The sequence below is a fragment of the Penaeus chinensis genome, chromosome 11 (genome assembly GCF_019202785.1).
Source record: "Penaeus chinensis breed Huanghai No. 1 chromosome 11, ASM1920278v2, whole genome shotgun sequence".
Lineage (NCBI taxonomy): Eukaryota > Metazoa > Arthropoda > Malacostraca > Decapoda > Penaeidae > Penaeus > Penaeus chinensis.
This window is the reverse complement of record NC_061829.1, coordinates 36,560,444-36,572,182: the sequence shown is the minus strand read 5'-3', so window position 1 is coordinate 36,572,182 and position 11,739 is coordinate 36,560,444. Positions and strand designations below refer to the sequence as shown.

At 49.9% G+C, this 11,739-nt stretch overlaps 1 protein-coding gene across 1 annotated transcript; it reads left to right on the top strand.

The window, feature by feature from the left end:
* Positions 1-1,588: 1,588 nt before the first annotated feature.
* On the top strand, positions 1,589-3,073 carry LOC125030471 (101 kDa malaria antigen-like; the record flags this gene model as incomplete). The annotated part of the gene is given in 3 exon segments (XM_047620509.1): positions 1,589-1,613; positions 1,816-1,838; positions 2,978-3,073. Coding segments are annotated over 3 exon segments (144 nt in total), but the record flags the coding sequence as incomplete, so codon positions are not given.
* Between the last annotated feature and the right edge of the window lie 8,666 nt (positions 3,074-11,739).

Below are 11,739 nucleotides of genomic sequence, written 5' to 3'. Positions count from 1 at the left end.
ACCGAAATTATTTATATATGTGTGTGTGTGGGTGTGTGGTGGTGCGTGGTGCGTGGTGGCGTAACGTTTTCTTGTTTGTGGTTGTGCGTTGCGTGTGTGTGTGTATATATATATATTATATATATAGTCGAGATGGTATGAGAGAGAGAGAAGAGAGGAATGAGAGAAAGAGAGGAAGATAAGAGAGAAAGAGAGAAAGAGAAAGAAGAGAGAGACGAGAAGAGAGGAGAAAGAGAGAAAGATTCTTCTGAGAAGAGAGAACGAGAAAGAGAGAAGAGAAAGTGAGGAGACGAGAGAAAGAGAGAAAGAGGAGAAAGACGAGAAAGAGAGGATAGGAATAAGAATGAGAGAGAGAGGAAGAGGGATTAAGAGAGAAGAGAAAAGACGCGAGAAAGAGGAGAAGGTGGGAAAGATGGCAGAGAGAGAGGCAGGAGAAAGTGAGGGTTGGGGGAGAAAGAGGGGAAAGAGAGAGAGAGAGAGAATGACGAGAATAGATGAGAAAGAGAAAGAGAGAAGAGAGAGTGAGGTGAAAGAGGAGGGAAGAGAGTGAGAGACATGAGAGAGAGGAGAAAAGAGCGAGAAAGAGGAGAAAGAGAGAAAGAGGAAGTGAGAGAGAGAGAGAAGAAAAGAGAGATGAGATTGAGGAGAATGAGAGAATGAGATATGAATGAGAGACTGAGTGGATAGAGTCGGACGAGTGTGGAGATAGTGGGTAGTGATGAGAGTAAGAGAGGAAAAGACGAGAAAGAAAGAGAGAAAGAGAAAGAGGGATGGAAGAAAGAGAGAACGAGAGGAAAGAAAGAAAGAGAGGGGAAAGAGGAAAGAGAAAGAGAGAGGAGAGAGAGTGAAAGAGCGAAAGACTGGAGGGAGAAAGAGAGAAGAGAAAGAGAGAGAGAGAACGAGAAGAAAGTGAGGAGAAAGAGGGAAAGAGAGAAAGGGGGAAAAAGAGAAAGAGACGAGAGAGACGAGAGAAAGAGCGAAAGAAGAACGGAGTAAAGAGGCGAAGGATGGGACCAAGAGAGAGACCGAGAGAGAGAAAGAGCGATGAGAAAGGGCGTGAGGAGAGAACATGAGAGACGGAAAGAGAGAAGAAAGGATGAGAGAGAGAGAGAGACTGAGAGAGAGAAGAGAGAAAGAGAGAAGAGGAAAGACGAGAGAGACGAAAAGAGAGGAAAGAGAGAAGAGAGAAAGAAGAAGAAAAGCCGAGCAAGACGACGAAGAGAGAGAGAGAGAAGAGAGAAAGAGAGAAAAGAGGAAAGACGGAGAGAGAGAAAGACGGAGAAAGAGACAAGGAGAGACGAGAGCGAGAGAGAGAACGAGAGGAAAAGACGGAGAGAGACAAGACGAGAAAGATGAGAAGTAGAAAGGAGGAGAGAGATGACAGCGAGAGAGAGAGAGAGAAAGAGAGACAAGATGAGAAAGATCGACTGAGTAGATAAGTTGAGGAGAGAGAGAGGGAAAGAGAGAAAGAGAAAGAGAGATGAGAGAGAGAGACGAAAATGGAGAGTAGAGAAGAGAGAGAGAAAGAAAGAACGAGAAAGAGATGAAAAGAGAGAAAGAGTAGGGAGATAGAGAGTGGAGAGAGGAGAAAGAGAGAAAAGAGAGGAAAGAGAGTAGAGGCCGAGACTAGACGTGAGAGAGAAGAACAGAGAGAGAAAGAGAGAAAAGAGAGAGAGAAAGAGGAGAAAAGGGGAAAAGGGGAAAGAAGAGAAGGGGGAGAAAAGAGGAAGAAAGAGAAGAGAGAGATTGAGAAGCGAGAGAGAGGAGAGAAAGAGAAAGAGGAGCGGGAAGGAGAAGAGAAAGGAGAGAGAGGAGAGGAGAGGAAGAGAAAAGAGAAAGTAGAAGAGAAGAGAACGAGAGAAGGAGAAAAGAAAGAGACGGAGAGAGAGAGAGGAAAGGAGGGAGGGAGGAGTGGAGAGGAGAAAAGAGGAAAGAGGAAAGAGAAAGAGAGGAGAGGGAAGAGAGGAGAGAGAGGAAAGAGAGGAAAGGAAAGGAGAAGAGAGAGGAGAGACGATGAGAGAGATGAGGAGAAGAGAGAGGAGGGGAGGATAAAGCGAGAGAGGGAGAGAGGGGAGCGGGGAGAGTGAGCGGTGGAGAGTGAGACGAGAAGGGAGAGAGAAACGGGGAGAGAGGCGGATGAGAGAGTGGAGAATGACGAGGAGCGACGAGAGGACGACAGTGAGAGCGATGACGAGAAGAGACGACCGGAGGGCGTGGACGAGACGAGATGTAGAGGAGAGAAAACCAGAGAGGTGATGACTGACGAGAGAGGGAGAGAGTGAGACCATGGATGGGAGAGAGTGAGAGAGGAAGAGAGATGAGAGAGAGAGAGAGAGAGAGCGAGAGTAGGAGAAGAGGGCGAGTGAGAAGAGAGAGACGAGACGAGGAGAGACGCGCGACCGAGACGACGAGAGAGGGAAAGAGGGAAAGAGGAAAAGAGGAAGGAGAGCAAGATGAGAAAAAGAGAAAGAGGAGAACGGAGGGAGAATAAGAGAGGAAAGGAGAGAAAAGGAGAAGGGAAGAAGGAAAGAGGAGAATTAAGCGAAAGGGAAAGATGAGGGGAGATGAGGAGAGATTGACGGGTAGAGAGTAGAGAGAGAGAAGAGAAAGAGGAGAGACGAGAGAAGAGGATGAGAGAGAAGAAGAGGGAAAGGGACGAACGAGGGAATGGAAACGAGAGGGAGAAATTAGGGAAAGGGATAGACGAGATGGAGGAAGAGATAAAGAAAGGAAAGAATGAGAACGAGAAGAGAAGAAATGAGAAAGACGAGGAAAAGTCACGAGAAGAAGACAGAAGGAGGAAACAAGAGAGAAAGATGATGAGGAGAGAGAGTGAGATTTGATGTGATGAGACGAGAGGATGAGGAGAGGAGAAAGGAGAGAGAAGACCCGAGGGAAGGGGAGGGAAAGATGGAGAGAGAGACGAGAGAAGACGACGAGAGTAGAGGGATGAGAGAGCGGAGAGAGGAAAAGAGACGAACGAGAAAGAAAGATGAGGGAAAAAGAGGAGAAAGGGAAGGAATAGAAAGATAAGAGAGAGAAAGAGAGGAGAAAGATGAGCGAGGAAAGATGAGTAAGAAGAGGAAAGGAGGAAAAGATGGAGGGGAAGAGGGAAGTAGGAAAGATGGGAGGTGGGAAATTGGGGGTAAGAGGGGAAAAGGAATAGAAAGAGGAGGAGAAAAGAGAGAAGAAAGTAGAATCGTGGGGGACAAGAGAGAAAGATGGGAAAAGAGAGGGATGGGAAAGAGAGGAAGAGGAGGGGAAGGAGAATGAGGGGGGTGAGGGGGAGGAGACACGAGAGAGAAAGGGGGATATCGAGAAGAGGAAAAGAGAAAGGAACAAGAGGAAAGAGAAAGAGAGGAGTTGAGAGAAGAGGAGGAGAGAGAGGAGATAGAGATGAAGAGTTGAGGGGGGGGGGGGGAGAGAGGAGAGAGAGAGAGATGTGATGGAGGACGGAGACGACGAGAGGAAAGAGAAAGAGAGAGAGATGCGAGAGAAGAGAGAGGGAGAGAGAGGAAAATGAGAGAGAAAAGAAAGAGAGAAAGAGAGCGTCCAGGAGCAGACGAGGGAGTATGAGAGGATGAGTGAGAGAGAAGAAAGCGAAAAGAAGAGAGAGGGGAAGAAGGACGATGGTAAAGAAGAGACGAGATGACGGAGGGTAAAAGATACAGAAGAGGGAATAGGCAAGAAGGAAAAGGTGAGGGGAGGAGGAAAGAAAGAGAGGATAGACGTAATAGGAATGAGAGATAAGAGAGGACGAAAAGAGAGAAAGAGAGAATGAGAGATAGAAGATTGATGAAGGAAAAGGATGAGACTTACCAAGAAAGGGACGAGAAAGAGAGGGGGAGAAGAATATTAAAAGATGAGGGAAGGAGGGAAAGGGAAAGAGAGAAAGTTGAGTTAGAGAGATTCTGTGAGAGAGGCGAGATGGATTTGGAGCAGACTAGAGGAAAGAGACGAGAGAGAGGAGTGAGATGAGAGAGAGGGTGAGGCAGAAGAGTAGAAAGAGAAGGATTGTTAACGAGGAGAGAGAAGTGAGGAAAGGAAAAAAGGCGATCGATGAGAGGGGGGGAAAGGGGGAAAAGAGAGAAAGGGACAAGAGAGGAAAGAAAGACCGGGGACGGAAAGTGGAGAAGATGGAGAGAGATAGGTTGGGGGAGGATGAGTGAGGAGGAGAGACTGAGGAGAGGCCGAATAGGAGCTGCGGAGAATCGAAGGGAAAGAATGAGACGACCAGGAGTTTGTGAGAGAGATTTAATTGTAAGAGAGAGAGAGGGAGATGAGATTAGAGGAGAGATTTGTGAGGAGGAGAGGATGAGTGGGAGTGGCGTGATCGAGTGAACGATGAAGGGATGAGAGGAGAGGAGGAGTGAGATGACATACATTCATTGTTTTCACTGTGGTTTTGTTCGCTTGTTCTCTCTTTCACGGCGTTCCTCTTCTTATTTCCTTTCCTATTGATTCTTCTTATTTCTGATATAGTTTTCTTATTCCGATTTACTTCCCGATTTTTCCTTTAATTTTCCGATCTCTTCCTCCTATTCTCTTTCCGATTTATTTATTTTCTTCTTCTATTTCCGATTTCTTCCCTGTTCTTCTTCCTTTATTCCCGATTTCTTCTTCCTGTTCTCCTTCAAAATTCTTCCTCTCCGTCTTCTTTCTTTCTTCTTTCTCTCTTCTCCTCTCGCTTCTCTATCTATTTCTCCAAACGTCTTGTCACCTCCCACCCCCCCACCTTTACCCTCAAGTAATACCAATCCTTTATGTGCGCGCGCGCGTGTGTGTGTGTGTGTGTGTGTGAGTTTGTCTGTCTGTCTGTCTGCTTGCTTGCTTGCTTGCTTGCTTGCTTGCTTGCTTGCCTGCCTGCCTGCCTGGCTGCCAGCCAGCCTGTCTGCCTGCCAGCCAGCCTGTCTGCCTGCTAGCCAGCCTGTCTGCCTGCCTGCCTGTCTGCCTGCCTGTCTGCCCGCTCTCTCTCTCTCTCTCTCTCTTCCTCTCTCTCTCTCTTCTCTCTCTCTCTTCTCTCTCTCTCTCTCTCCTCTCCTCTCTTCTCTCTCTCTCTCTCTCGCCTCTACTCCCACACTCTCTTTCTATCTTTCTCTCTCCCTCTCTTTCTCTCTCGCTACTCTCCTCTACCGCCCTCCCTCCCTCCCTCCTCCCTCACCCCTCTCTCTCTCTCTTCCTCCCTCCCTCTTTTCTCTCCATTCCCTCCCTCCCTCCTTGCTCTCTCTCTCTCTCTCTCTCTTCTCTCTCTCTCTCTCTCCTCTCTCTCTCTCTTCTCTCTCATCCTCTCTCTCTCTCTTCTCTTCGCTCGCGTGTAAAATTCTCCCGACTGCTTTCACCTTTCCATGGGTTTTGTTGCTATTATTCTAACCCTTTCCACTTTGCAAAATTGGCTCGCTCTTGCGTCGGCCGTTCGCCTCTACCTCCTCTGTCTTCTCCTTGTCTTCTCCATACCTCTTTCGTTTCTTCTCTTCTTCTCCGTCATTCTCTCCAGTCCTCCAGCCATGTCCTTTTCTCATTTTCCATTGTTCATTTTCACGCTATATCTGTCTTCCCTAATCCTTCTCTTTCCTTTTTTTCTTACTTTTCTATTCCTTTTTTTCTGTCTCTCTTTTCTTTCCGCTCACTTACTCTTATTGTTCGCTGCCCGATTTCACCTTATTCGGACAACGACTTCTATTTTTCATTCAGTCTCCCTTTTAATAACACGAATTAAGCATGTCGAATCCACCCTCATGCTTGTTTCCCCTCATTTCTATCGAGTCCTTTCAACCTCTCTTTTATCCTCCTTTCCCCTCTCTCTTTTACTCCCATCACCCACCGTCTCATTTCTTTTCTTTTTGCTTCCCCTTTATTTTTCTCTTTTTATATTCGACTCTTCTTGGTGTCTCCCTTTCCACCTCTCGTCTGTCTACGTTCTTTGCATCCTTCTCCTTTCATAATTCTTCCCTCCTTTCTTCTCTTCCTTTCTTGCGCTCCCATTCATCATTTCCGACTTTCTCTGTGCATCGCACTTTTTCTGTCCTGTAAATATACATATTCCCACGCTCTCTCTCTTTTCTCTCTCTCTCTCTCTCTCTCTCTCTCTCTCTCTCTCTCTCTCTCTCTCTCTCTCTCTCTCTCTCTCTCTCTCTGCTCTTTCTCTCTCTCTCTCTCGCACTTGTTTTCTCGCAATCTCTCTCGCACTCTCTTTCTCGCACTATCTCTCTCTCTTCTATCTCTCTCCTCTCTCTTCTCTCTCCCTCTCTCTCTCTCTTCCTCTCTTTCTCTCTCGCTCTCTCACCATCTCTTTTCTTCTCTCTTTCTCTCCTTTCTCTCTTTCTCTTTCTTTTTTTTCCTTTCCTTACTCCCTCACATCCCTACCTCCTCCCTCTTTTCCATTTCCCTCCTCCCACCCTTACCTCCCTCCTCCCCCTTCTTCCATCCTCTTCTTCTGGAAACACGTACCAACCACCTATTCTCCCTCCTCGCTCTCCCATCCCCGTCCCCCTCTCCTCCCCCCTCGCCCCTCCCTATATTACCTCCTCCCCCCTGGTGAGGAGGCGATATATCAACAGAACAATGGGAAGCAACGTTATATTAAAAGATCCGCAGCGCCGGCCATAACTCGTGTTGTCATGCCGAACTAAAAATGGAATCTTTAGAATGAAAGATCAAATGGCTCCGAACCGCCGCCGCCGCCGCCGCCGCCGCCCGCGTGCTCTCGTGCTCTCTCTCTCCTCCCCCCGCCGCCGCCCGCGTGATCTGGACACCTTTCTTGCGGGCGCCGAAGTGTGCAGGAACGTTTGCGAGTGTTTGTGCGTCTGTTGGCTTGTTTGTGATCGCGGAAATTGTAAAACAAATACGCATACAGGTAAATAAATGTATTCTTACATGCAGACGCATACAAACGAGCTAGAAAAGATCAATTGATAACTTAGTCAATTTCATAATGGTTGACCAAAGGGATACCTTACCGTAATATTAAGAGAAATCTTTACAATAGATAAGTAATTAATGCAAAAATTAACGTACCGATAAGGAACAAACGACTGGATTTTCCTCCGTGTATTTTGGCAAACTCTTATGTATTCGTTAGCAATGAGAGCAAGGCCTAATCTGATTGCAAATGAAGCCAACTGCAATACCCCTTAACGACGGCGCAAAAGCAGAATCGAAACCAGCGATCACACGCGCGCGAACGGAACATAGACACGGCAATTAACCAAATAAATCCTTTTTAGATTTCACGCCTCTTACACAAACTCCTGTTCAAATAATAACGGAGCTGTTCAGCCGCGAATTCATGCACCGGCTCTAACTTGCAACGTCACGCATGAACACAATCAAGAGCGCACCAGAACAAATAGATAACACAAACGGCCGAGCGTCATAACAAACACAGAAAACGGAGCCTCAAGCCGATCTCGGCCCGGCGCTAAACCACCTTGTAGACCGGCGCGTGAGGGGTCGAGAGGGAGGGGGAGGGGGAAGGATCCGAGAGTGTGGGAGAGGGAAGAGAGGGAGAGGTGGGAGATAGGGAAGGGAGGAGAGAGGGAGCATAGGAGAGAAGACAGACAGACGGGGGAGGAGGAGAGAGGATGAATGAGAGAGAAGAGTGTGAAGATTGATTGTCCTCACAAGGAAAAAAAAGCGAGAGAGTGAGAGAGAAAGGATAAGACAAGAAAAGTTGGAAGTGGAGAGAGAGGGAAATAAGAGAGGGTGTTGGTAGAGGGACGCCGAGGGAGGAGGCCCGAGAGAGAGAAAGAGAGAGAGAGAGAGAGAGAGAGAGAGAGAGAAGAGAGAGAGAGAGAGAGGTGAAGATAGAGAGAGTGGAAGAGAGAGGAAACGAAAAGAGACGAGAGAGAGAGACTAGAGAGTGAGTTAGTGTGAGAGAGATGGGAGGAGTGAGACGAGATGAGAGAGAGGAGAAAGATAAGAGAGAGAAGAGAGAGATTGAGACGAGGAGTGATGAGATGTGAGAGAAGGAGAGAATCGAGTAGATGAGATTGAGAGAGAAGAGAAAGAGAGAGATGATAGAGAGAGAGAGAGAGGGAGGGAGATGGGGAGGTGGAGCGGAGAGATGGTGGAGAGAGAGAAGAGAGAGAGAGAGACGACTGAGAGAGGACGAGAGTGAGAGGAGAGAGATGTCGAGTGAGGAGAGTGGACTAGAGAGAGGAGAAAGAGAGAGAGAGAGAGAGAGGAGAGAGAGTGATCGAGAAAGACGACAGGAGGAGACAGAGGAGAGAAAGAGGGAGAGAGAGAGAGAGACGAGACGAGGAGGAAAGAGGGAGAGAGACCGATGACGAGTGTTGGGTGAGAGGATGATGATGACCGACACGAGACGAGAAGGTTTGACTGAGTGGAGGAGAGAGTGAGAGCACAGATAAATACCGAGTCTGCATATACCATATGCACTACGGAGTTTGCCTGAAGTCAGGACATAAGACAGGATCTGACTGACCAGAAGTGACGTGAGCGAAGGCCAGAAGCGGGGACTGACGCTGAGCCTCTGCAGGCACCCGCGTGGCTCTGTGGAGCGACGTGGGACCACGAGGGGGTCGAGGATGTAGGGAAGGCACGTCGAGGGTCTCGGCTCTCGCCCGGGAGCTCTACGCGGAAGCGGCTCGCGTGCGCGGGCAGTGGAGAGAAGGGCGGAAGAGGTAGGGAGCGAGGACGAGAGAGAGATAATCCGAACTCTGGCCCGGGGACCCGGTATTTGCGTGTTGGATTTTAGTTTTAGGTTTTTAGTTTTAGAGAGAGAGAGAGGACCACGGCAAGCTGAGGGCACTGAGCCGCCGCACCCGGCCCCAGCAAGCACAAAACGAACAGCACCGCCAACCCCCACGCCCACCCGAGAGATGTAGAGCCGAGAGCAGCCCCCACCCACCGACCCCCCCCCCCACCCAGCCAGCCCACGCACTGAAGGACGAGAGCCCACGCAGAGACGAAGAGCAGACCCCCTCCCCACGTTCGAGGAGCCGGGGAGGGAGAGCAGAGAGGAGCGGGGAGGGGGTGGGGCGGGGGGGGGGGTGGGGAGGGGACGAGAGGGGGAGGAGGGGCCCCCCGTGGGAAATTTTGGGGTGAGGACTGAAGATGGTGGGATATTTTGTATTGGGTTGGTCATTGGGGGGGGATGAGAGACGTGCGCGAGAGAGGCGGCGGGACAATTGGCGCGACGCTATGCTGACAGCGCTCGCGCGCCGAGAGCGAGAGGAAGGAGCCAGAGAGGGGCAGGAGAGGAGAGCCAAGAGTGCTAAGGAGAGAGAAGAAGAGAAGAGAAAGCAGCAGAGAGGAGATAGATGGGGGGGGGAGGAAGAGAAGCGAGAGAGCGCGAGGAGACCGAGAGAGAGCGCGCGAGAGAGAGGGGAGAGAGCGAGAGCGCGCGATTAGGAGAGAGAAGAAGCGCGCGAGAGAGAGAGAGCGCGCGGGCGAGCACGAGCGCGAGCACCAACAAAGAAACAACCGCCCCCCCGCGCGCTCGCTCTCTCTCTCTCTCTCGCTCTCGCTCTCCCTCGCTCTCTCTCTCAGCTCTCTCTCTCTTCTCTCTTCTCTCTCTCTCTCTCGCCGTTCCTGTTCAGGGCTTCTACCCAAGCTTTGAGAACTTCATTTTTAAGACCGAAAACAAATACATTAAAGACACGTGGTTTTCTTGCTCGACCTCCCGTCCCGCTGGAGATGCAGTCGAGCGCCGAGATACATTTCCATATGACATGACACGTGAGGTTATTCCCCGTGAATGCATCTCACCCTTTCTACGTTCTTTTGATACTCCTCCCCCCCTTTTTTCGCCATTCGGGTGGAAAATCGAAGATAAAATTGCTATTTAAATGTCGGAGATTTTTGTGGCGGTCTACGAGCTCGCGTTTCGGTCTACTTTTTTTTTTCCCGGACGGTGTCCCCAGTCCCCTTCTACGCTAGTCTGTTTTGATATTTGGGTGGTTGTGTAATCGGCGTCTTGAGGGGGGGGGGGTGGGAGGGACACGGGTGAGTTGTGTGCGGTGAGTGTGGGGGTGGGGTTGTAGCTGAATTAATCAAGGCATTATAATCAGGTCTGATAGAAATGCCTCAGTGCCGTTTTATTATTTTTTTTCATTTTATTATTATTTTTATGTTAAGTTTACAATCTATAACATTATGGATTTTACGTCTGTCAGTTATATCCTGAATGTCCTGTAGGATACATAAACACCTACACATAATACACACGCACAGAGACAGAAAAGCAGATAGATAGACAGATAGACAAATATGTATAGATATGTGATTACATTTATGGTTGATCTGTTGTGAGTTGTATGATCGAGTGTGTGGGTGATGAGTGTGGTGGATGAGAGTGTGGTTTGGTGCTGTTCCCAGTTTGTGTGTGTTGTGTGGTGTATGGTAATCCTGAGTCTGTGTCTGTCTGTGTGTGACTGTGTTATTGAGTGTGAGTGTGTGTGTGATAGAGTGTGTGATTTTGTGTGTGTGTGAGTTGGGTGTGCGGTTGTTTTGGGGGTTTTGGTTGACTAAAGTATGCATTTGATTTCGGGGTCTGTGTGTAGTTGTGATTGCTTAGTGAGTCGAGTGGTTGAATTTATGAGTGAGTGTGTGTGTTTAGTGATTAGGGGATTCTGTTTTTCTGATTTTGGGGGGTGGTTGTGATTAGTGGTTTATTTATAGAGAGGTTTGTGTGAGGTTTGCAGGGGTTTATGTGTGTTGGGGGTGTGGCTGTTTGTGTGGTGTGTGTGTGTGTGTGTGTGTGTGGGGGGGGGGTGGGGGGGGTGGTGGGGGGGGGGGTGGTGGGGGTGGGGGGGGGGGGGGGGCGGGGGGCGAGGGGGGGGGGGGGGGGGGGGGGGGGGGCGGGGGAGGGGGGGGAGGGGGACGGGTGGGTGGGGGGGGGGGGGGGGGGGGGGGGGGGGGGGGGGGGGGGGGGGGGGGGGGCTGGGGTGTGTGGGTGTGTGGGGGGGGGTGGGTGGCGGGGGCGTGATGTGTGTGTGTGTAAGGGTTAGTCTTAGTCGACTGTGTGGCGGGTGGGGGGGAGTTGAGTTGTGTGTGTGAGTGAGTTTGAGCGTGTGTGGTGTTGGGGGGACTCGGGGGGGGCGGTGTGTGTGGGGGGGGTGTGTGTGTGTGAGTGTTGTGTTGTGTGGGGGGGGGGGGGGGGGGGGGGGGGGCGGGGGGGGCGGGGGGGGGGGCGGGGTGGGTGGGGAGCCTGTGGTGGGGGGGGGGGGGGGGGTGGGGGGTGGGTTGTGTGGGTGGTGTGTGAGTGGGTGTGTGGTGTGTGTGTGTGTGTGTGTGTGTGTGTGTGTGTGTGGGGGGGTGGGGTGGGGGGTTTACCACTCTAACTCCTCAACACAATCTACATCACACTCACTACACTCTCATTCACACACTCTCACACAGGAGTTAGATTTTACATACTCGCTTAAATATCACACACTCACTTAGACACTCGACACTATCTGGTGTCGTTGTGTGTTTGTTGTGATTTTTGTGTGTTTGTAGTCCATTCAGTATGAGTGTGAGGTGAATGTCAGTATGTCTGTATGTATGTCTGACCATGTCTGACTGAGTTCTACACTCAACCTTCTCTCTACAATCAAAAACGAATAGATGCGTGTGTGTGAGTGTTGGTGTGTGTGTGTGATAGGGTGTTTGGTTGAGTTTGTGTATGCTGGGTTGTGTGTGTGGGTGTGACTGTGTGTTTGTGTGTGTGTGCTGGTTGTTTTGTGGGGTGTGTATGGGGATAGTGGAGTTTTGTTTGTGTGATAGGTTATTTAT